At 41.1% G+C, this 22,411-nt stretch overlaps 1 protein-coding gene across 3 annotated transcripts in view; it reads right to left on the bottom strand.

Annotated features, from left to right (window-relative positions):
- Positions 1-4,265: 4,265 nt before the first annotated feature.
- The window catches only part of KIF3A (kinesin family member 3A), a 41,150-nt gene continuing 23,004 nt past the window's right edge, over positions 4,266-22,411 (bottom strand). For all 3 annotated transcript variants that reach the window (XM_072146088.1, XM_072146086.1, XM_072146087.1), the window contains 7 exons: positions 21,553-21,733; positions 19,093-19,203; positions 14,568-14,693; positions 13,678-13,731; positions 13,525-13,593; positions 9,417-9,541; positions 4,266-6,163 (listed from right to left, as the gene is read on the bottom strand). In XM_072146088.1, the coding sequence (XP_072002189.1) occupies positions 6,115-6,163; positions 9,417-9,541; positions 13,525-13,593; positions 13,678-13,731; positions 14,568-14,693; positions 19,093-19,203; positions 21,553-21,733 (715 nt within the window). In that variant the 3' untranslated portion in view covers positions 4,266-6,114. The remainder of the gene's footprint in view (positions 6,164-9,416; positions 9,542-13,524; positions 13,594-13,677; positions 13,732-14,567; positions 14,694-19,092; positions 19,204-21,552; positions 21,734-22,411) is intronic.

Raw genomic sequence — 22,411 nt, 5'->3', positions numbered from 1 at the left:
AAAATTTGAACATATCCCTCTGATTTTGAGATTGTTTTATTTGTGAGACATTGTAGTTTATGTTAGTAGTATAATTTCACTGATCAGTTACGGTCCTTTTTTTGGGGGGGATTCAATAATTTAGGAGAAATTTGATAAAAATTGACAGTTTTCAAAAGTTTCAAATGTTTTACTTTTAGACAATACGACAATTTTTTTTTGTAGAAACTTATTGCCATTTGTCTTCTTTATATTTCCATAAAAGTAGAAACCCCTAAGAAATAACTCTATTTTGGAAACTACACCCCTCCATGAATTAATCCAGGGGTATAGTTAATATTTTAATCCCACAGGTGGACCCCAAATAAAATGCATAATGGATAGTGCATAGTACACTATGGACGGAAGTCAAAAAAGCCAAAAATCATGTGAAAAAATGATGTGTGTTCACCAGTGTATGGCAATACACCATGGAGCAATAATCTACCGGCTGGGAACATGGCAGGGCTTAGAAGGGAAGGTGCAGCATGCGGCATGATGTATAAGCTGTGCATAGTACATCAGGGTAAAATCTGCATCTAAGGCTGCATTCACACGATGTATGCCCGCCGTACCGTAGTACGGCAAGCATACATCGGCACCGGGGAGAGGAGGAGGGGGAGAGCGCTGCTCATCCCTGTCCCTCTCCATAGCTTAACATAGATCCCAGCACCGTATTCCGTTGAAAGATAGGACATGTCCTTTCTTTCCACGGGCTACAGAACGGTGCGGCACCGTACCGCTCCGGTATGGCACCGTGAGGACATTGCGATGTATGGGGGACATATATATGCATACGTCGGCTGTATGTACATCCCCCATATGTTCGTGTGAATGTAGCCTTCAGGTCCAGGGATGTGTGATAAATACAGAAGCACTATTTCATATATAGTCCTGTTTTTTTCGTGAGCATGTTTCACCATGGTACATGGTGTACTTCCGATTGCCTTTTTTGGAGCACACCCTGCACCTTTTTTGTGTCCTTCCTTTCTTGGTAGTTTGGGGAACTTCTCCTGGAAAGTGCTGCCCGTGATGTAAACTCTCTTTCGGATGTACTAGAAATCCTCACTTCCTGGTCTAAAAAAAGAAAATACTTAATAACCACATCCTGAAATTCCAGGAAAGTTCCACATCTATAACACGTAAAAGTCATATAGTACTATCTGAGTGTGTGCACGACCAGCTTCTTATACCACACCCTCGATTTCCGCATGGAAGCACCTGGTCCAACAAGTCAACCCCACCCATGTACATGTTATAATCCAGTATGCAGTCAGGTTTGGGAGTTTCTGTACTGGTACCTCGTACTGGGTCAGAAGTGTTGGTGTGCCCATGTATTGTAGGTAATACAAGGACCTCTCTCTTGTGCTTAACACATAATCGCTGCATAGTGCCATGCTATCGTGCCTTCTAATTTTTTTGCACAGTTAGCGACTTAGGGAGACTTCTCTGATTTCTGTGTACAGTGCCGCATGCCGCAGTATTTCAGGAAGCTAGGCACTTTAACAGGGTAGTGCTGGTGTAGAAATTGTCCAGGTAGAGGAGGTAGCCCTGGTCCAGCAGTGGGTGCACCAAATCCCACACTATCTTCCCTGTAACACCCAGGAAGGGGGGGGGGGCATTCTGGGGGCACTATAGTGGAGTCCTTCCCTTCATATACCCTGAACTTGTAGGTATACCCTGATGTACATTTGCACAGTTTTTACATCTTTACGCCATACCTTGACCTCTTATTGGGCAGGTACTGGCGGAAATTAAGTTTCCCTTTAATATGTACCAGGGACTCGTCTATGCTCACATGTTTGGCGGGGTATATGCCTGGGCAGACTTGGCACTAAAATGGTCTAATATGGGCCTGACCATAAATAAATGATCATAACTGGGGTCACCTCTGGGTGGGCACTGTGTGTTGTCGGTGTAGTGCAAAAACTTATGGATGGCTTCAAAGCGCATCCTGCTCATCGCCATGCGGAACATCGGGGTGTGGTACAGTGCACTGACAGGAGATCACAGGGTGATCACAGAGGGAATATACAGGACACAGGAGGGAACAATGAATTCCAAGAACACCCACTTCCACTGTATACAATCCCTACACTAACCAAAAGATGAATACCAACAATAGTATAAAAGGACCAAAAGAGTATAGCTCATAAATCATATTACCAGTATCAATAAAATATAGCAATTCTTTATCAGAAAACATTAAAACACACATTAAAATCTACAAAAACAAACAAGAATGGTGGTGGTCAATCCATAATAAATATGTACCATCACTGTAGACATCCAGACTAAATACAAGATAGGGCTGTGCAATAAGTGCAAGTAATAATTTTACCCAACCCGGTGTTACACCATACCAAGTACCTTACAAGCAATGATTAAGCCCCAGACCACCATCACAGCATCTCTCACAGAGGGAATATACAGGACACAGGAGGGAACAGTTAGGGATCAGTGATTTTGGTGTAACAGTAACGCTCAGCTCCTCTCTCCAGCGATACCAAACCTCGGTACCAAACCTGGAGGAGGTAGGAGATAAAACCTCGGTTTTCAGCTCCAAAACGCTCCAATTGGCCAGTCATACCTGACGTCACGTGTAATCACGTGACATGGTTACACACAATGCAATGGGTGTGCTGAGCGTGAATTGCAGGAGTCTCCACCGTAATAGTAAGGGGTTGAAATCAGCCTAGTATATGGCACACTGAACCAAACCCAGGAAGGGATTTTGTATTAAAAGGCTTCTAATCTAGGTGGGTCTAATCTGTTTTAAAGTGGGCTGTCGGGAAGCAGTTAAAGAAAGACCAGTATTCTGCGTCCTTAAAGCCTGAGCCATAGCATTTTTACAGCACCGGCTTCAGCCGGATGTCCGAGCCAATGTTACCGAGTTACCCTCACTGCAGGCAGTACTAATAACTTCCTTCTTCTTTTCTTCTCAAAACACTGTGCAGAGAGAAGAGGCGGTGGCAGGGTCTGCTGTCTGTACGTGACTCAACAGATGACAGCCGAGATCCCAGTAGTAAAATGCTACTACTAAAAACAAAACAATAAATTAAAAAACTATCAAAGTAAAAATAAAAAAGTTTAAATAATACAAAAATACCTTGATAAAAATTTATCCTAAAAATGTGTTCGTCCCTCCAGGCACTAACGTCACCCTATATGACACCCAGTTAACCTAAAAACCACATGTGAAATATCAAAATTTGCGGAATACAATGCCAAACAATATTATATTGTCTATTTTATGGTAAAATTGTGTTACAGTGAGAAAAAAAAAATTGCTAAAATGCAAAATGAAGGGGAATGAAGGGCATGCTAGAGACATGGTCTGAGCTGAGTCACAGAGTGACTTGCATGAATAACACACGTCACACATAACTCGCTGCTACTTCTGGCAGGGTGACAGGTAGGCTTAAAAAGTTAATTCTCTGTGGCATAAGATGTGGCATCTTTTAGCTTAAAACAGTCTAGGAAATAGTTAGCATAGTGCTATGGGAACACTTTATTAGGTTTATAAGTGAAAATCTGCTGACAGGTTCCCTTTAACGCATTATGACGTACCTTTATGTCATAATGCCATTAAGTATGGATAAAGGCATAGGTTGAACCCTTTCCATACATGGTGGGTGTTCGCTACTCAACACGAACATAACCTAGGGTGCAGGCAAAGACACTGGCGACATTTAAAAGCCCTGAGTGTTGGTAGGGTTGTAAAAGATCCGGGGCACAGACCCCAACGCATATGTACCAAATTTTCACTAGTGTACACCCTCATACATAACACCCCTTACACCTATCCGAACAGAAATTTAAAGAACCCCCCACAGCCGCCAGTATATTAGCTGTCCCCACAACCCAAGTATATTTTCACCCTATAGCACCCAGTATATTAGGTGCCCCCACAGCGCAAAAAAACCCAACAACTTTAATACTTACCATTCTTCACTCCCAACATCATTATACTGTGCCTCCTGCTCCAGCAGGGCCCATGCTGTGGACCTTTAGCCCTAGCAATGCCCCTGGAAGGGATGGATGGGATAGTTGCCCCCATGTGACATCATCTGGAGGGCAATGACCTGTCACTTAGACAGCCTGGAGGGTTTGTCAGAGAGATCTGTTAAAAAAGGTCACGTTTTGAAGTGTCCCAATCTATGAAATTATAATATCATTCCCAATGGAATATGGCAAATGACCCAAAGGTTAAACTAACAATCCAATAATCCACAACAAACACAGTCTTCAAATACAAGTAGAATTTATTTTGAAGGAAGTCAGACTCAGACAGAGAACTTATGAAATGATGATGGGCATTGTGTGTAAACCAATAGTTTTTTTACCCCTTGTGATGTAATGATCATGTGGAGAAAGTGGTGGAAAGAAATAAATAAGTCTGATCCGCCCCAAACCCAAGGTATCAAACCCTGAATGGCCACACACCATTGCAATTTTCCTTTACCCTTCTGTCCTTAATCACATAAGGGAAGGCAAGTCACGTAGTGCAAGCGATCAGCACTTTCCTTTAGAAGTCAATAGTTCATGCACAGGAAGACTAGACTATCACTGGGGGCTATCTGGCTATGTATAGAGAATAGCAATTACCTCATGATATAGCTAAATATGACACAAGAACTGGGTCCAGCTGCAGGTTTAACAATTAAATCACAACTGGGCTGTAGGATCTATAGCATCCATCATACTAGAAGTATACGTGACATGTTACCAGTGCTTTTGGGACACTACTCCTACATTAACTTTTTTTCTCTCTTATTCTTTTTAAATAGTTGCCTACCTGCTACGGGTACAGAACTGTGAAGTCAGGCCAGCAATGCCAGCATAGTGAAATGTGAAAAATGGACATTAATGCTATTTAAAGGTATTTCACAAACATAAAATAAAAAAAAAACTGTACAGTAGGGCACAAAATATTCACACAAATATACATAAAATAAATAGAAACCAATATTAGAACTTAAAAGGTAATGAAGCTATTGTAATCTAACATCCTACAGGAGATGGACTATGGGCTGGGGTCCATTGGAGGTTGCTGTGTAACAGTGCTCAAAGGATCAACATATTAAAACCTATCCAGTGCTTCTGAGGTGGCTGGAGCTACCAACAGCAAAATTGGCCATTTACATTAATCTACCGTAGATAATATTAATTAACACACAGAGCGAGCATAACGCCGAGTGCCCTGCAGTGGAGTAGTGAAAACCAATCCGGTATGCCCCGCTATTGTCTAATCTGTCGCCCCATTTCCATAACTGATATACATCTATGTGGCAAGATGGCCATTGCTTCCCCCATTTCCGAAGATGATGATCTCTTCAAGCTTTTTTAAAAGGTAAAACAGGCAGGTAAAACATCTGGACAAGAGGAATAAGGAGTTATAAAACAATAAAAGATGTGATACTTTCCATTCCCCAACTGCTCTAGTTCCCAAAATTGCCTGGTCACATACAACAATCTGTTTTTGGTCATTATTGACAAACAAGAAAATAATGGCTCATCCAATCACTACCCTCTGGGCAGCTTCAGTCACTGATTGGATAAGTAGCATTTCCTGTGTTTGACCAATAAGCTTAGACCAGTGAGGGGCACCTTTACACGGGAATGGGTGAAGTCACCTCATCTGTGTAGAGAAATCCCGGCTACATCCAGTCAGCAGTAGTCCACTTCTGTTTGGAAGATGATAAATAAAACTGAAATGAAATGAGTTAGGGATAGCCCAGCCTGGTCATACCCTGCGGCATCCATGGAAGCTTACACAGATACCAAAGGGCAAAAACAACATTCTTGTGTATGGTCCTTTACAATTTCTAAAAGCAATGTGAAATGCTACGTGTCCTGACAGGACAAGGGAGACGTGTTTCGTTGTGTCCATTGTTCAATTCTTAATGAAATGTGAGCAAATAAAACTTCTAATGCATTTAGTGCAAGAGAATGAGGCATTTCACAATGTGAAGAGACACAGGATTCACAGGAATAGTTATACAAAGCCTACACGTTGGGATCTGCCTCCATTCAGTTTACATGACACAGAGGTCACCCATCTCCAGAGGTGCACAGGCCCGGGGCAGACGACAACTACTGTAGCAACGAGTCAATCACTGCTTCTGGTTTTGTGGAACGCTTCCTACAAGGAAAGAAAGAACAGATGATAATAAGCACAAAATCTAATAAAATCCATATATTTGGATAGTTATTAAACCATACGATAGAAATGTAGATAAATATATGAAAGGTTACAGGAAACCACCCAGATGACATGAGGTGAATAATCCATGTGTATGTGGAGGTTCACCATGTATTTTCAGACAGATAATTAGATTCTACACATACAACTACAGTTCACAGGTAACATTCGAGTGGAAGTGGATTTAAAAAGGGAAGAACTTCTACTTTCTGCAGAATCCATTAGTGACTCTGACATACTGTTATAGGGTACATTTTCACATTTTGGCCATGTCAGAGAACCATTGTCATGGCAGATTTGAAAAAGAATGGACAAGAACAATATAATGTTCTATAAATCAGACACAGTGGTCCGTTTCAACAAATCTATACAGTATAAACCCCTTAACGCCAAGGTCCTTTTTTGTGTTTCCATTTTCCACTCCCCACCTTCAAAAATCCATAAACTTTTTTATTTTTACATGTACAGAGCTGTGTACTGGCTTGTTTTCTGCGTAACAAATTGCGATTCATAGTGACATTATTTAATATTCCATGCCTTGTACCAGGAAACGGAAAAAAAAAAAAATTACAAATGCAGTGAAAATGGGGAAAAAATGCATTTGCACAGTTTTCTTGTGGGCTTGGATTTTATGGCTTTTTCTGTGCGCCCCAAATGACATGTCTACTTTTATCTTTGGATCAGTGCGATCACAGGGATATCAAATTTGAATAGAGTTTATAATGTTTTCATACATCTACAAAAATTAAAACCTCCTGCACAAAAAAAAAAAATCTTCATTTTGCCAATCACTAATAACTTTTAATGTGGTGTCATTTTTCGCAACTTTTGATGGGGTTTTCAATGCTACCATTTTTAGCACTGTATAGTCTTTTGATCACTTTATAGTGAATTTTTTATATTTAGCAAAATGGCAAAAAAGTGACCTTTTTGACTTCGGCTGTTATTTTCGGTTACAAGGTTAAACGTTGGGAATAACTATTATTATATTTTGATAGATCGGACATTTTAGAACGTGGCGAAACCCAACATGTTTATGATTTTTACTGTTTATTTATATTTATATCAATTTTAGGGGAAGGGGCGGATTTGAATTTTTAGTTTTTTTAATGTAATTTTTTTTTTTTTTTTTACCATTTTGAAAAAAATCTATAACCATAGGTTGTCTGATCCTTCCATATACTGCCATACTACATACAGTATGGCAGTATATGATGATTTTCCATATCATCTATTACAATGTGCAAATCACACACTTTAATACATGTTGGCAAGTTTGGTATGTTTGGAGTGCTGCTTCATCCGTTTTGCCTTGTACACTTTAATACATAGTGTGAAACAGGTCTTTGCATGACCAGACACTGTCACAGTAACAGATCACCATTCCTGATGACGTCATGGGGAGTGACGATCAAAGCCAAAATGGCGGCGCCTGCACACCTTCGGCTTTTAAATGCCACTGACAGGTTTGCTGGTGGCGATTAAAGGGTTAAAATGTGCAATTGGTGTTACAAACACTGGAAATGGAGAGGGCTCGTCTGTGAGCCCTCTCCAAACACCCGCAGATGATGCCTGACATAATAATACGTCACACGTCGTTAAGGAGCTATCAGTTTTGTTGATAATAAACTATAGACAGTGCTAGGTATAGGACCTGGAGATCTGTGTAATCATACCTTTGTGTCTGTAGTAAATGGCAGAAATAAATGAGCTTAATAATCCAAGCTTTTGCCCTGTGCCCTGAGCAAGCAAGTGCCCTGAGCAAATCTCCTAGCCTGAGGAGCTTTTGGCTCTTTGCTAGGAACTGTTCCCCAGCCTTCCCCTCTATTGAGTGACTGAAGGGAGTATCCAACCGAAACCTTGATACAGCTGATACAGGGGAGAGGCTGTGGAGCAGCACAGTGCCGAGAGTAGAAAGCTCTTCAGGTTGATAGAGCCCTTGCAAGAGCTGCAGAGCTAAATTAGAACTTCCACAATCCTGAAGTTCCTAGAACATATATTAAGGCAGGACTACACGGTTCTCCGGGACTGCCTCCTAACACTGTCTACAGTCTTGTCTGGTGACAGATTTCCTTTAAACACTGTAGTGTGAAAAGGTCTCAGAAGTGTCCACCTTACTCTTTCATGAGTTAACAAACTATAACGTGATGTGGTTAACTCAGATAACAAGATAATATCTGCTTCCTGTCATCTCAAGGAATTGAATACTCACATAGAAGAGCCAGAAATACACATTTTTTCAGGTCAGTCACTTAGCTTTATAAGTTACCAAAGGATCAGCAACCAACAGGGGGTCATTTCTGTTAAAACTGCACACCCATTGCGCATGTATCGCATTGATGTACATCATTGCAAAGCTGTTTGAGGATATATTACTACTAAATTACATTTTCGTAATGAAAAAAAGTAAATGACTATACCCTGCCTTTTATACCCAAGGCACCCTGTATTTCAACTGGAAAATTTAAGAGAAGAAAAAGGTATAATCGTTTAAAGGGGTTGGCTACTGTTCAATAAATCTGTTCCATTAGACCAGTCTCTGCATGCATATGTATCTTTGCCTAATTTGAGAGATTCAGCCTTTCCCTGCTCTCACCATGATGCCCTCTACATATATACACACAATTTCCTATTTCTGGCACCTTCAGTCCTTCCTAATAGCGTCACCAACTGTGTCTCAGAGTTTGCAGACAGCACTAAAGTAAGTAGCAGGAATGCTGAATCACTTGATGAACATCCAGGGTTTATTATTAAGGCACACAGGCAAATGTGGAATTTACCATATGTAAAAGAGTGACCAACACCTTTAAGTGTCACCCCCCCCAAAAAAAATCCCCAAATCACAACAGCAGAAAACAATAATGGTTGGTGCTTAGTACAGAAACATATTCCCAAATCAAGTCCTCAAGTGCATGTGTGGTGGTGTGCATGCTTGACATTGTTCTATTCTAGGAGATTGTTTAGGAACAGTCTAATTTCAGCAGTGCCACAGAAGTGAAAAAGAAGGCAGTGCTTGTGCACTTCTGCTCTATTTGCATGGGGAATATAGGGCCTTTTCCAAACCCTATTGGTGCGGTTCCCAGTGGCTGGACCCTCAATGTTCAGACATTTATCTCCAATCCCAGGATAGGGCTAAATGTCATGATTGTTATATGTAAACCCAAAATGATACCATCAGGAGACTTACACATACCTCCGACCGGTCTTGGGTCGTGTTTTTCCTTTAGATGTTCTGGGCCTCTCTAGCTTCATTAAAGATTGACGAAGACTCTCCTCGGTGTATGCCAAGTATACATGGGACAAGTCCACTTCAAAGGGCTGAGGGAACATTAAGAGATAGAAGTCATCAAACCATGGCTGAAAGTTTAGGATAAAGTAACCGAGCTATACAGAAGACTTTTATAGATATGGTTCTTATATTATATATATAAAAGCAGGTTATCTACAGTTAAAGAATGAAACACAAAAAAATAAATGCACTACCATCATGTAAAAACCGGAAGCAGAGAAAAAGAATTTTCTGGTTTGCACCCAACATCTGAGCTTGAAATTGGCAAATGAATAGCCTAAAGCTACATTCACCCTTCATTTTTGGATACATTCAGCATATACAGAAAGCTCCCGGCGTACATGCTAGACGTTACCATTTAATAACACATCATATCATAAGGCTTCTTGTAGGCGATGCTTCATGTCAAAGGGGCTGCCTTACAAGGAAGCTAAAAGAGGGGTGGTTTGCCTTGTCCCATCCATGGCTATAAGACTCCACACGCCTACATGGTGGCCTTAACTGGCAGTCTCCGTAAGGAGAACTATTACTTCCCAAAACATTACCATAGGCATATACTGACAGCCTCTTTTTTGCCTCCATCTGTGCAGCATATTTCACATCAAGCAGGAAATACTGGATTAAAAAGTGAAGCAGTCTGTACTTTTTCATCGGGTTTGAGTAAATCACAATAGAGGCTATTGGGAAATGAATGCAACTGTATGGCATCCATCTCCAGCCTTCGCTAACCATACACTCTGGAAGAATCCCGAGTGATGCAACTGTCCACTTGGGAGACACTCATAATATCAGCAGCAGCAAATCACTGGCTGCCGACGATGTTCTCTACTAATCCCGCTTTAGGGAGGGAAGAGCCAAATTGGAGAACTTATCCCACTTTATGAGCATACACTGGGATACCCTGTAGCCTTCCATTAGAAGGACATATCGGGAATACTCCTAGTGTATCCTTACAACAGACGGCTAAAGCATAGCTTAATTCATATTCCAAAAATAGATAGAAAATCCCATACTATATACAAAAAATAAGTCAATAGATAGTAAAACTGTGGCACACAAAAACATTATTATTTTATGGTAACAAAATTATAAAAGATCTGCAGAAAGCTTAGTAATACACATGAAAATGACACGAGATAAAGGAAAAGTGTAAATGATAAAAGTGCAAATCATCAGATTATTCAGACAAGATGTTATTCTATATCAGAAATGGAAATATATAGTAAATGGTATTGTGAGGCCACTGTGGTATATATTTTAGGAGATAAAGTCGAAACAAGTTTATTTCACTATCTTCTACATCAGAACAATAGCAACAGATGATCCCACAACGACAGTGATGCTTCTGACTCTGCTTTCTCTCATATCTCTCACTATGGCGGCACGTATCATGCCTTGCAGGCCAGTGTTCTGCCATACAAGGCAGTAGCAAATCCTGGCATATGGCCAAGAAATTTCGACTTTCAATTCCCCCTGCCATTGCTTTTTAAAAGCGGGAAAAGAGCAGCTAAATTTACTAAAACTATTAGAGTTGGTGCAAGTTATAGCAGAAATCTATGTCATACAGTAGTTCCGGCATGCAAATCAAATCCACGCCAGGTCCTAAGAGGCAGGGGCTATCAGTAATTCTAGAGGTTTTTTTTGCGATAGTTTCAGAAGTATTAAGACTGGAGCACGATGTGGCATTCTTGAAGGGAACCGGTTATCAGAAATTGGACCAATAAACCCCTGCCAGAATATTATCAAGCAGCAGAACATTAGTTTTGGTTTCTTTCATGATCCAGTGTGGTAGCAACATCCAAAAAAACCCCAAAAACTTTGTACCACATAGCTATGATTAAGATTTTATCGAAACGCGTAAGCTAGCAGGGTCTTGCGTCATTGTTCCCTTGTTTTCTCTGTCCTGTGCTTCTGCCTACCATGTGCATGCTTTTTAAAACTGAAAAAATAAAGCTGGAACATTGGTATTTTTATCTGGTGCGGGAGCTGGAGTTTCTTTCTTTTTCATGTTATATACCCGAGACCCGAGTTGTCCGTGCAAACTGCTGATGAGACTTGAAACAAACCCGATGTCCAGGTGAGCTGACTCTCTGGAACTTTATTTGTACCTTTATTTACTGGTATATATATTTTTTTCATATAGTATGTAATATTTATTTTCTTTCATTTACACTACTACCATACGGGATCAAGTCTGCAGGGAACAAGCTATGTATCTGTTTCCTGCGGATCTAATGGTATAAGCCTATTACGTTCAAGTTACCAGTCTGCAGTCCAGTTACCAGTCACTAAATGCAGTTCGCCTGTGTAGTGTGCAAGGTGCGGTAGATTCAGAATTTTTGTGCCCGTTCTTCACGAATCTGGTGCTCCCCAACATAGGGCGTGCAACACACTTCTCTCGGCATGTTAAATCTGGCGCACAGTCCGATTGGGCACTGGAATGCCCCCAAATGTGTGGTGCATGATGTGTAGTGCAGCTGCACTACAAAACGGTAGTGTGAGACACAATTGTGGTGCAGAGACTTCTTAAATACCTATGCGAGCAGTTTGCACCTAAAAGAGCGTGCACAGTCTGACAGAGAACTGGCGCAAAAACCTTGTGAAATGTAAATGTGCCCCACTGTCCTCTCGACAGATACACAGCCCCACACATCCCTCCCTAATCTCCAGGGTTTGTTAGATAGTTATGGTATGCGGCCAGGGTATAAGGCCTTGCATAGTACACTATATGACACCCTGATTGACTGCTCTGCTCTGTTCCCCTTATATAGATTACCTGGCTGCCAAAAGTCCTTGTCAAGCCCTGGGGGGATGCCGCATTTCAAATGTCAACGCTCGCCTCCTCATTAGCACACATCTTCGCTCCACATGCGTGGAGTCTCTGCGCTGTATGTAGTTGCGTACCTGAGCGCTACCTAGTTGAAGTGCGCAGAAACTGTGCACATACACAGTTCGCTGCGGGTGCATGGAGCCTCAGAGCAGCGAACTGCGCAGGTGCAAGGGTTTATGGCTCACCGCAGAGGCAGAATTGGCATAAACTTTATGGGGGGGGGGGGGGGGAAATAATTGAATAATTAGCTACGGGGGCTGAGTGAAGACTTATGCTAAGGAGGAGGAGAGCGTTGACATTTGAAATGCGGCATCACCCCAGGACTTGACAAGGACTTTTGGTAGAGAGCCAGCTAATCTATATAAGGGGATATTATGGGAACAGAGGAGAGCAGAGGAGAGCAGAGCTATCAATCAGGGGGTCATATAGTGTACTATGCAAGGCCTATTCAGACCTGTTGCCAGTAAAATTCTGACTTCTGGTGACAGGTTCCCTCTAAAGTAGGAAAAACGGAGGCCCACCTCCATAACATTCCCCAGCACCTGTTAGTCTTCTCACCAATTTCATCTATAAACGATGTACACTTTATCTAGATATATAGATATAACTTACCATTTATCATCTTGTTTAAAACGGTAAGTACAACTCACATGTGACTAACATCTATAAACACTTATCTAGTGGGAGCAGTTCAAAGGGGTTTTCCCATTAAAGAAAATTCTGAAATTTCAATCCTGCACAATTTTTAACAGGATACAGATACAGACAGTACGAATACAGGATTAGCTATGGGACATGGAAGACAAAAAGGTCAAAGTTCTAGGGGCAGAAGGGGCAGGGGAGCAGGAAATCAAAGGGCTTCTAATTTTTTAGTCTTATCTGGGGTCCGTGGAACGATTTTTGGAGACACAAAATCAAATGCTATGAAAATGCTATGAAACGCAGTAAACCTACTGTATCTACTCTTACAGTGGTGCCCCTCCCCTGCCTTTTCAGTCTTCCACATGTCTGATATGTTATGTCCTGAATTTGGTAGGTTTTTGGTGCTAATATTTTTTTGCACCTTTTATTTGTGTATTGAGTGTTATCACAAGAGAATTGCACATATTTGATAACTCTGAAAAGTTTTAAAATTTTTAATAAAAATATATTTGTTCAGAAAAAAAATAAAAAAAATCTTACGTCCTTTTCTTTCTTATCAGGCACTGGAGTCTGCTTTCTCATGTTGTTCCCAGTGTATGCAACACATTTCTTACATAAAAGACAAAAACATATATGTTAGACTTCCTTGTAATGTGAAAGCACATATTTATACAAACTAAGGACACTGCTCACCAGCTGCCACTCTCCAATATCTTCGTTCCAGTGGACGTAGTTTTCAATCATGTCCTGAACAGAGAAAATGAAGTTATTCAAATACCACATCATTTCGTACACAAATGATGCCTTAGACAAAATATTTTCAGGTTAGCATTGTTTTTATTTATTAAAAAAAGACACTGTTCAGAGAAGCTTGCCAAGCAAATTATTGCTCAGGAGGCCGCCATCAGTCAGTGCTTCCCGCCCGGGCTGACCCCCATTAGTCAGTCAATGCTTCCTGCCTGGGCTGACCCCCGTCAGTCAATGCTTCCCGCCCGGGCTGACCCCCGTCAGTCAATGCTTCCCGCCCGGGCTGACCCCCGTCAGTCAGGCCTTCCCGCCCGGGCTGACCCCCGTCAGTCAGGCCTTCCCGCCCGGGCTGACCCCCGTCAGTCAATGCTTCCCACCCGGGCTGACCCCCGTCAGTCAATGCTTCCCGCCCAGGCTGACCCCCGTCAGTCAGGCCTTCCCACCCGGGCTGACCCCCGTCAGTCAATGCTTCCCGCCCAGGCTGACCCCCGTTAGTCAGTCCTTCCCACCCGGGCTTTTTGATTTTATGATTTTTTTCAATCATAAAAAAAAATATTTTCTTATCAATAAATATCTGTGTATACGGGTGGAAGATTCTATCACAGCAGTGACTAAACAGAAGCATCACCACTGGTTTGTAAATCCCCTGGGGATTTCAATAAGAACTATAAACCCATCATAAGATGTAAAAAGAGCCAAATAGCAATTTTCCACTCCCAGCGATCCTTCACCCCATCAACATGATAGAATTCCTTAATGTATGCCAATGGTGAATGAATAAATAGCCTACCGATACACTGTATACACGCCAAATGCAATGTGACAAATTGTGATACCTGATATTCCTGTGGAATAAAATTATCGATGATGATCATCTGCAGTCGAAGCTCACGACTCAGCTGCCGGATATTCTCCAATAAGCCCTCAATTTCTCTTTGGTGTTCTTGCTGCAGGTCAGCCATCTACAAGAAATATGACACAGTTCATCAAGGCTAGCAGGTAAAGTGTAATGAGGAATAGTGCATACATGGCCCAGCATTTGATTAGTTTCCCTCCATCTAATATGATCAAATCTGTGCTAAAGCCCATGATGCAACCAGATGGACCCATTATAGGGCAATGGCAGCATCTATCTTCACCAATGTGTGTTGGAGCTAAATTACTAAAACAGATGACATGAACACTCAACAGCTGTGGCCCCACCATAGTTCACAGAATACAGGATCCACGGTCCCCCTGGTTGGCTCCATACCAGCGGGATTTCTGAGTATGGAAGTCCCATAGAAGCCAATAGAGCCCAGCATGCCACTCCATCCTGCGATACATTGACTTCCACATGGGCTTACAGGTTAGCTAAAATCTGGAAGCCATAATGGTATGAAACATTTATCCTTTATCCACGTGGTGCCATACATTTTTGGAATTTCCATAACACGCAGAGGTTTTTTTTCATATGTATTTTTCACATAGGGACTTGTGATCACTCGGGGCTTTTACATTGCATTTTGAAACGCAATACAACAACTGAGGAGAGGAGATCTGCCTAACTACATTTCGGTTACATTGCATTTTCATTGTGAAGGCTTTGTAACATCACTTTGTAAATGCAAATGTTAACAGCAAGTAATTACACAAATCTTTCCCAAAACGTTGCATTGCATTTCAAAACACTGGGGCACATTTACTAAGGTTCCGCAGACCGCATTTTTGTCGGGTTTACAGACTTTTTCCGTTTTGCGGCGCATTTAATTGGGGCTTTTGGCACAAGCGATTGGATTTTGGCGCAATCAAGCTGTCTTTCATGCGACACAAATTGGGGGCGTGGCTGTACGACAACCCGACTGATTCGGACTAAGCGCGGGATTTAACATTCAAAATTGTGTCGCAAGCCAAGCACTTACATGCACCGGGAAGAAGATGGTGAACTCCGGCAGACCTGAGCGGGGAAGCGACACATGCAGAAAATTGGACGCATGATCTTAGTCAATCGCGGCAGCTCCAAATCCTCGTTGGACAACGCACCTCGGGGATTGCCACCAGACAGGTAAGTAAATGTCCCCCGCTATGTGCAGTTTGTCTGTGTAGTGTGCATTGTTCTTCATGAATCTGACGGCCCCTGCACGGTCCTGACACAGTGCACCACTTTAACATGGGGCATGCAACACTTCTGTCGGACTTTGCATGATAAATGTGACACACGGCCCGACTAAGCACCAGAATGCCCATTTAAGTGCAGTAATTTATGTCGCATGGAGAATAGAGCAGCTGCGACACAAAGTCTATCGGACACTTCTTAATTACAAGTGCAAGCAGTTTTCACATAAAAGAACGGGCAAAGTCTGCCAGCAAACTGGAGCACATCCCTTAGTAAATGTGGGCCCATGTGTATACGCAGCCTTAGGCTGGTTTCACATTAGTCCATGATCCATGGACATGAGAAGTGTCGCGCCATGGACTGATCAATCTGCTGTACAGTACAGTGTCGGCCCTGCTGTATATCGGAGAAACAAGAACTCTGCATCATATATCAATATTATGTGAGGAGTTTAGTCCCCAGCAGAGTGATCAGTCCGTGGCACAGCACTTCTCACATCTGTGATTACGAACTAATGTGAAATCCACCTTATACAACAAGCTGCAGCATGCAAAGACAACCACTTGGTACCTGCCATTCTGTCTGTAGAGCGGTGGGTGGCGATCAGGTGTAGAGAGAGTGCTCTTGGGCCCAACGCCTTACTTTTGACCATGATCAATGATGTACATGTACATATAAGTGAGGGGTTAAATGACCTGTGAAGTCTTTAAGCTTTCAAATCCCCATTTAATACCTCATTGACACTTTTAGCAAGATTGTGGTTTCTGAGGGGCTGATAGACCCCATTTCCTTTTGTAATTCTGTGAAATGAATGCATGTTAGATTGAAATCAAACTTTTATAGAAAACCAGCAGAAACTTCCCCATGCGGGAGCTGTTATTATCACGGCAAACACTGGTGAATCACTGCATACACTATACTTTGTCTTGTGGAATAAACACCCTATAATTGGTGAAGGCGATGAGCGGTGACCTTTGGGGTTAGCTCTGGTCATATACAGGCGGTCCCCTACTTAAGAACACTCGACTTACATACGACCCATAGTTACAAACGGACCTCTGGATATTGGTAATTTATTGTACTTTAGTCCTAGGCTACAATAAACAGCTATAACAGATATCACAGGTGTCTGTAATGAAGCTTTAGTGTTAATCCTGATTCTTATGACAACCCAACATTTTTAAAATCCAATTGTCACAGAGACCAAAAAAGTTCTGGCTGGGATTACAATGATAAAGTATACAGTTCCGACTTACATACAAATTCAACTTAAGAACAAACCTACAGACCCTATCTTGTATGTAACCCGGGGACTGCCTGTATAACGTGAATGGTTATTACTAAGACAATCCACAAGTCAGCCTGTTTCACCCTATGAAAGGAGCACAATCTGTGATCTCTAAATGCCCTAAAAATACAGCCATGACATCTCATAAAGATCCATGGTTTATAAAACATTATTTATTATCCATTATCACACCTGATGAAAGAATATTAGCCTAGATTTACAATTTTCCGTTCATTTTATTTACTTTTTATTGCATTCTTGAACTGCAATACATACTAGAAAATGTTGTTACTAATTTTGGTTACAAGAACTAACTTTAGCTTGTGTCCAATCTGGTCATCTCTATCACAGTCCACATCTACCGTAATCTTTGCAGCTAAGAAAACCGACATACAGAATTCAACAAACATAGAGGGGACTCAGAGACACCTTGTGGGAGGAATGAATGGCAGTATATGCACTCAATAGTTTTCATTATAACACGTACTATGGATATTTATGGCTTGATTTTTTTTCAGTGTGGATTGGTGGATTTCACGTCTATCTCTCCTTCAGATATTAGATCTACTTAGAAATTTAAAACGAAAATTCCCCAAAAAAGATTGAAAAAAAATTGTGGGGTAGGATACATCAGGCCTAAGCAAGGTACTGTACTTCTAGATTTGGGTGAAAGTCTTAGCTATCGTCTTTAGGCCAGTAAATGGTGACCCTTGTGCTCTAGGAAAAAAGTGGAAATGCTATATATATATATATATATATATATATATATTTGTAATGTCTGTATATATGCATGTATATCCTGCCATGTTGTTATACCTGCATGGTTGGGGGGGGGGGGGGGAGAGAAGTTATATATTTTCTATGTATTTTGGAGTGTTTTTGTCTTGTGCCTATTAGGTCATAAAAGATGGAAAATGTTTTAATAAAAATGTTTGATTTAAGATCTACTTAGAAAATGGGTGACATATTCAATACCAATTTCTCCTGCTGAAACTGGAAAGTCATAAGTGATTTTATGTACCGTATATACTCGAGTATAAGCCGACCCGAGTATAAGCTGAGACCCCTAATTTTACCACCAAAAACTGGGAAAACCTATTGACTCGAGTATAAGCCGAGGGTGGGAAATGGATTGGTCACAGACACCCCCCCCCCAGTATATAGCCATCCAGCCCCCTATAGTATGCAGCCTGCCCCCAGTAGTATACAGCACTGCCCAGCCTGCCCCCAGTAGTATACAGCACTGCCCAGCTTGCCCCCAGTAGTATACAGCACTGCCCAGCTTGCCCCCAGTAGTATACAGCACTGCCCATCTTGCCCCCAGTAGTATACAGCACTGCCCAGCCTGCCCCCAGTAGTATACAGCACAGCCCAGCCTGCCCCCAGTAGTATACAGCACTGCCCAGCCTGCCCCCAGTAGTATACTTCAGCGCTGCAGAAGAGGACATCGGGGGAGCAGCGCTGCAGATCGGGGCCACCGGAGGGTGAGTATATAAATTTATTATTTTTTAAGTATTTTTTAACTCGTTGTGACTCGTGTATAAGCCGAGGGGACGTTTTTCAGCACATTTTTTGTGCTGAAAAACTCGGCCTATACGCGAGTATATATGTTATTTTATGTATTTTTACAGTGACATCCACCTAGTATAAATCAGATTTTTTTTTTGTTAAAACATCGATCCGTATGAATGACAAATGCCATTGTGAAATTAGCCAGGATTCTGACATAAAGGTCCTACATAATTAGCAGAATCTATGTGGAATAAATCTTTGTAGATTGTGACCTTCCATTAATTCCAAATGGGAAGTGGATTTTGTTTCAGATTTTCCCAACACTCTGAACTTACCAGCAAACCTTTTCCTACAAATCCGCAGCGACAAATATTAAATATACCGTAACTTTTATCTGTTCACCAATTAAGGCAGCGGAAAGCTACATCTTAGTAATAACAACACAGTAATATGTTGAGAGACCCACCTCAGACTTTGCCGCCATTAGCATGGTCCACACCTTCTTCAGCTTTTTGGTTTTACCCTGTGCCTCCTCCTGTAAACTGGTGTATTTCTCCTCAATATCTAATCGCTCTTGCTGTAAAATGGAAAGAATTTGAAATATTGAAGAAGAATGAAAACACTTCCACATAAATAAAGAGAATGGATATATACAGTAATAAACCATATTATTATATGGCCCAATGGGAATTTTTTTGGTGGGACTATAGGCACATTTTCCATTATTCTTTCTTATTTATCCTAATATCAAGATGATGTTAGGGGAAGGCAGGACTGGGCGTTCAGAGTATCAGTATATCTCATTCAGCTCCTACACAGGCAAAGGAATCTATGGGTGTGGGCATGAGCCTGTAGAAAGAAATGGAGATGCTGGATACACCGCTAAAATAGCCTTAAAGTGTAGATGTACTTTTCCTTAGTTCTGTGTTAATGTGGTTTGATTGTTTAATATTCCGGATTTTCCAGTATTTTTTTTTTCAGCTTTCTGTCCCCCAGAATGGATGACAACAACTTGAAAGAACCATTGGAGATTGATTGTCTACATGACATAATTCTAACGCGCATATTTGATGATTATTTTAAGCCTCTAGTTACAATTTGCATCATTCTCAGAGAGATTGGTTTAGCCATACTTAACAAACATGTGCTGTAGGATATCCATGTACCATCTTATATTGTTTGGCACGTATTGTTCAGACCATTTTATGCCTTTTTTCTTTGTGAATTTTTATTGAAAAGGTTTTTTTCCAGTTATTAAAAAAAAAAAAAGTGTAGATATACTTTTCCAAATTAAAACCAGATACTAATAAATATATATTTTTATCGTTTTTTTTAATATTCTAAAAGTAGATTAGTTTTAGAGTTTAGAATGCATTTTCTGTAGTATAGTGAAGTTATTATTATCTTGCCATAGCTGCAGCTGCTTATAGGATTTTGAGATGTGCTTTACAGCGGGCACATAGTTCAGAACCTACAATCTAGAGATGTTCATTCTACAGAAAAGTGTTGGAAGCATGCTGGTCATCTGTGCAGAAGTTGCTAAGCAGGGAGGTGACAGAAGACATGGCCATCAAATTGAAGTATTGTGATCCTGTGTTATACATAGAAATGATGCCTTTCATTGAACGGCTGGGTTCCGACCTCGGTTTTTTTTGTATACGCTCAGCGTATACGTCGGGAAAGCTCCCGGCATGGACGCGGAGTGTAAACATTAACATTTATTAGCAGACATAGGCATAGTTGTTGCCTCGATCTAATACCAGTATACGTTGCATTGGCTGAAAAAGGCATAATGGAAAGACATATCAAACTATGTTCTTCCACCCTTCTCCCTCCTGCTGTGTGAGGTATGCGCTCAGCGGAGGGAATAGTAGCTTTTGGGGAACGGATGCAGCATAGCGCATATGTTACTAAGCCGGACAGGGAGAACTGGTGATGTCACTCTCCATATAAGGGGAACACCCCGTACATCAGTTGTTCACTACTCCCTCCGCATTCAGGTCCCTATAAGCATACAGTTGGATATGTCTGTGCCATACATTGTAGGGACTCCTCGTTGTGACCTTACAACTTATGGCACGAAATGAGATGTGATTGCAGCCTAGCCCTTTGTGCAGTGATAATGATATGATATGACTGCTTAAAAGTGATCTCTTCAGAACAGGAAGTGTGAGCCTATGGCGAAGCTGAACAACCAATGGAGAAGACTACAAAATAAGGCTAAGCTTCACAGATTCCATTATACTCTTCTGATATTTATAGTAGAAAAAAATTGCACAGTAGTATGCACATTTTATTACTCTCTAAATGATGGAGCATGATGGAAGCTACCCTACCAAACATGGAACCTGGAGGGTAATGAAGGGTGTATTGAAGATCTTCCATTTAACCTCAGTATTTTCATCGTGCTCTTCTATAAACAGAAACCCTGGATGCAAATGTGAACTGGGCCTTATTATGTAATATGATAACCTAGAAACTGATGCAGATGTGAACTGGGCTTTATTCTGTAATATGATAACCTAGAACAGTGGTGGCGAACCTATGGCACTGGTGCCAGAGGCGCCACTCTGAGCCCTTTCTGTGGGCACCCAGGCCATCACCCCAGCATGATGTTCACCAGACAATACTCAAAGAATCTGCCTGCAGAATCTTTCTACAATGATAGAGGAATTTGCCCTCCTCCTTTCAACTGCGTTGGTGTCTTTAGGAGGCTGAAGGATTGAAAGTTGTCAAAGAACAAGGAGAAATAAATTACTGCTTAAGTTGCTGTGCTGGCACTTTGCAATAAATAAGTGGCTTTTGGTTGAAGTTTGGGCACTCAGGCTCTTAAAGGTTCGCCATCACTGACCTAGAACCTTCTGACATTAAAACCTTATTTAAACAGCGTTGAATTCCAGATATCACATTCCCTAGAACCACAAACCTCCTTTTCTTCCAATTCCCTTCGAAGTTTCTCTGCTCGCCTTCTCCGCTCCTCAAGCTCATGATTTGATTCTTCCAAAAGTTTTTCCTGTTCCTCTGCCTTGGCCAGCAAATCCACTCCTCCAACAATGACCTTTTTCTCTAATGCAGACAGTTTCTCAAGGAGCGACTGATGTTCTTGTCTACAAGAAAAGTGGGATAAACATGAATCATAAAATTTATAGATCTTTTTTTTTAATTTTGTTAGTAAAAACCCCCCCTGTAAGCCATTCAGGAATACCACACATTTAGTATGGGCTTTCTTTGTAAAAGAAATAGACGTCACAATTGAACAAACAGAAAAAAAAATACGAAAATAGAAATATTTAATGACTACAGAGTTTTCAGAATGTTTTTTTCCATAAGTAACAAAAGTATATGTGTAAATATACCGCAAACGGAACAACCTGGTAATACCACACTTCTACTTAGCGGTCACATTGGTAGGGAGTTGCGATACCGATCTACAATTATAATCACAGACAAAAAAAAGAAGAGTTTTTGTCTATTTTTAAATATAAACAGAAGGAAATCATAAAAAAGAAGAAGATCTTGCTGATAGACTGAAAATGACGAGTCACTGAAGTGACACAGAAGAGCCGTTTATTGGTATACTGTGGAGGTGTAGAATATAGTGACCCTTGCTCTGGATTCTGATACAAACCAACACAACAAATATTATAAATTACCATATATACCATTAATACTAACAAGATGAAAAATATCTCAATTCTAGTATGAATATGCCACCATAAAAAGGGAATTTCAGGCTAAAAAAATGAGCACCCAATGTCTTCTCAATAATATATTGGTAGAGACAC

The sequence above is a fragment of the Engystomops pustulosus genome, chromosome 4, assembly GCF_040894005.1.
Source record: "Engystomops pustulosus chromosome 4, aEngPut4.maternal, whole genome shotgun sequence".
NCBI lineage: Eukaryota > Metazoa > Chordata > Amphibia > Anura > Leptodactylidae > Engystomops > Engystomops pustulosus.
Note: the sequence above shows the minus strand (reverse complement) of the source record. Positions and strands in the feature narration are given on the sequence as shown.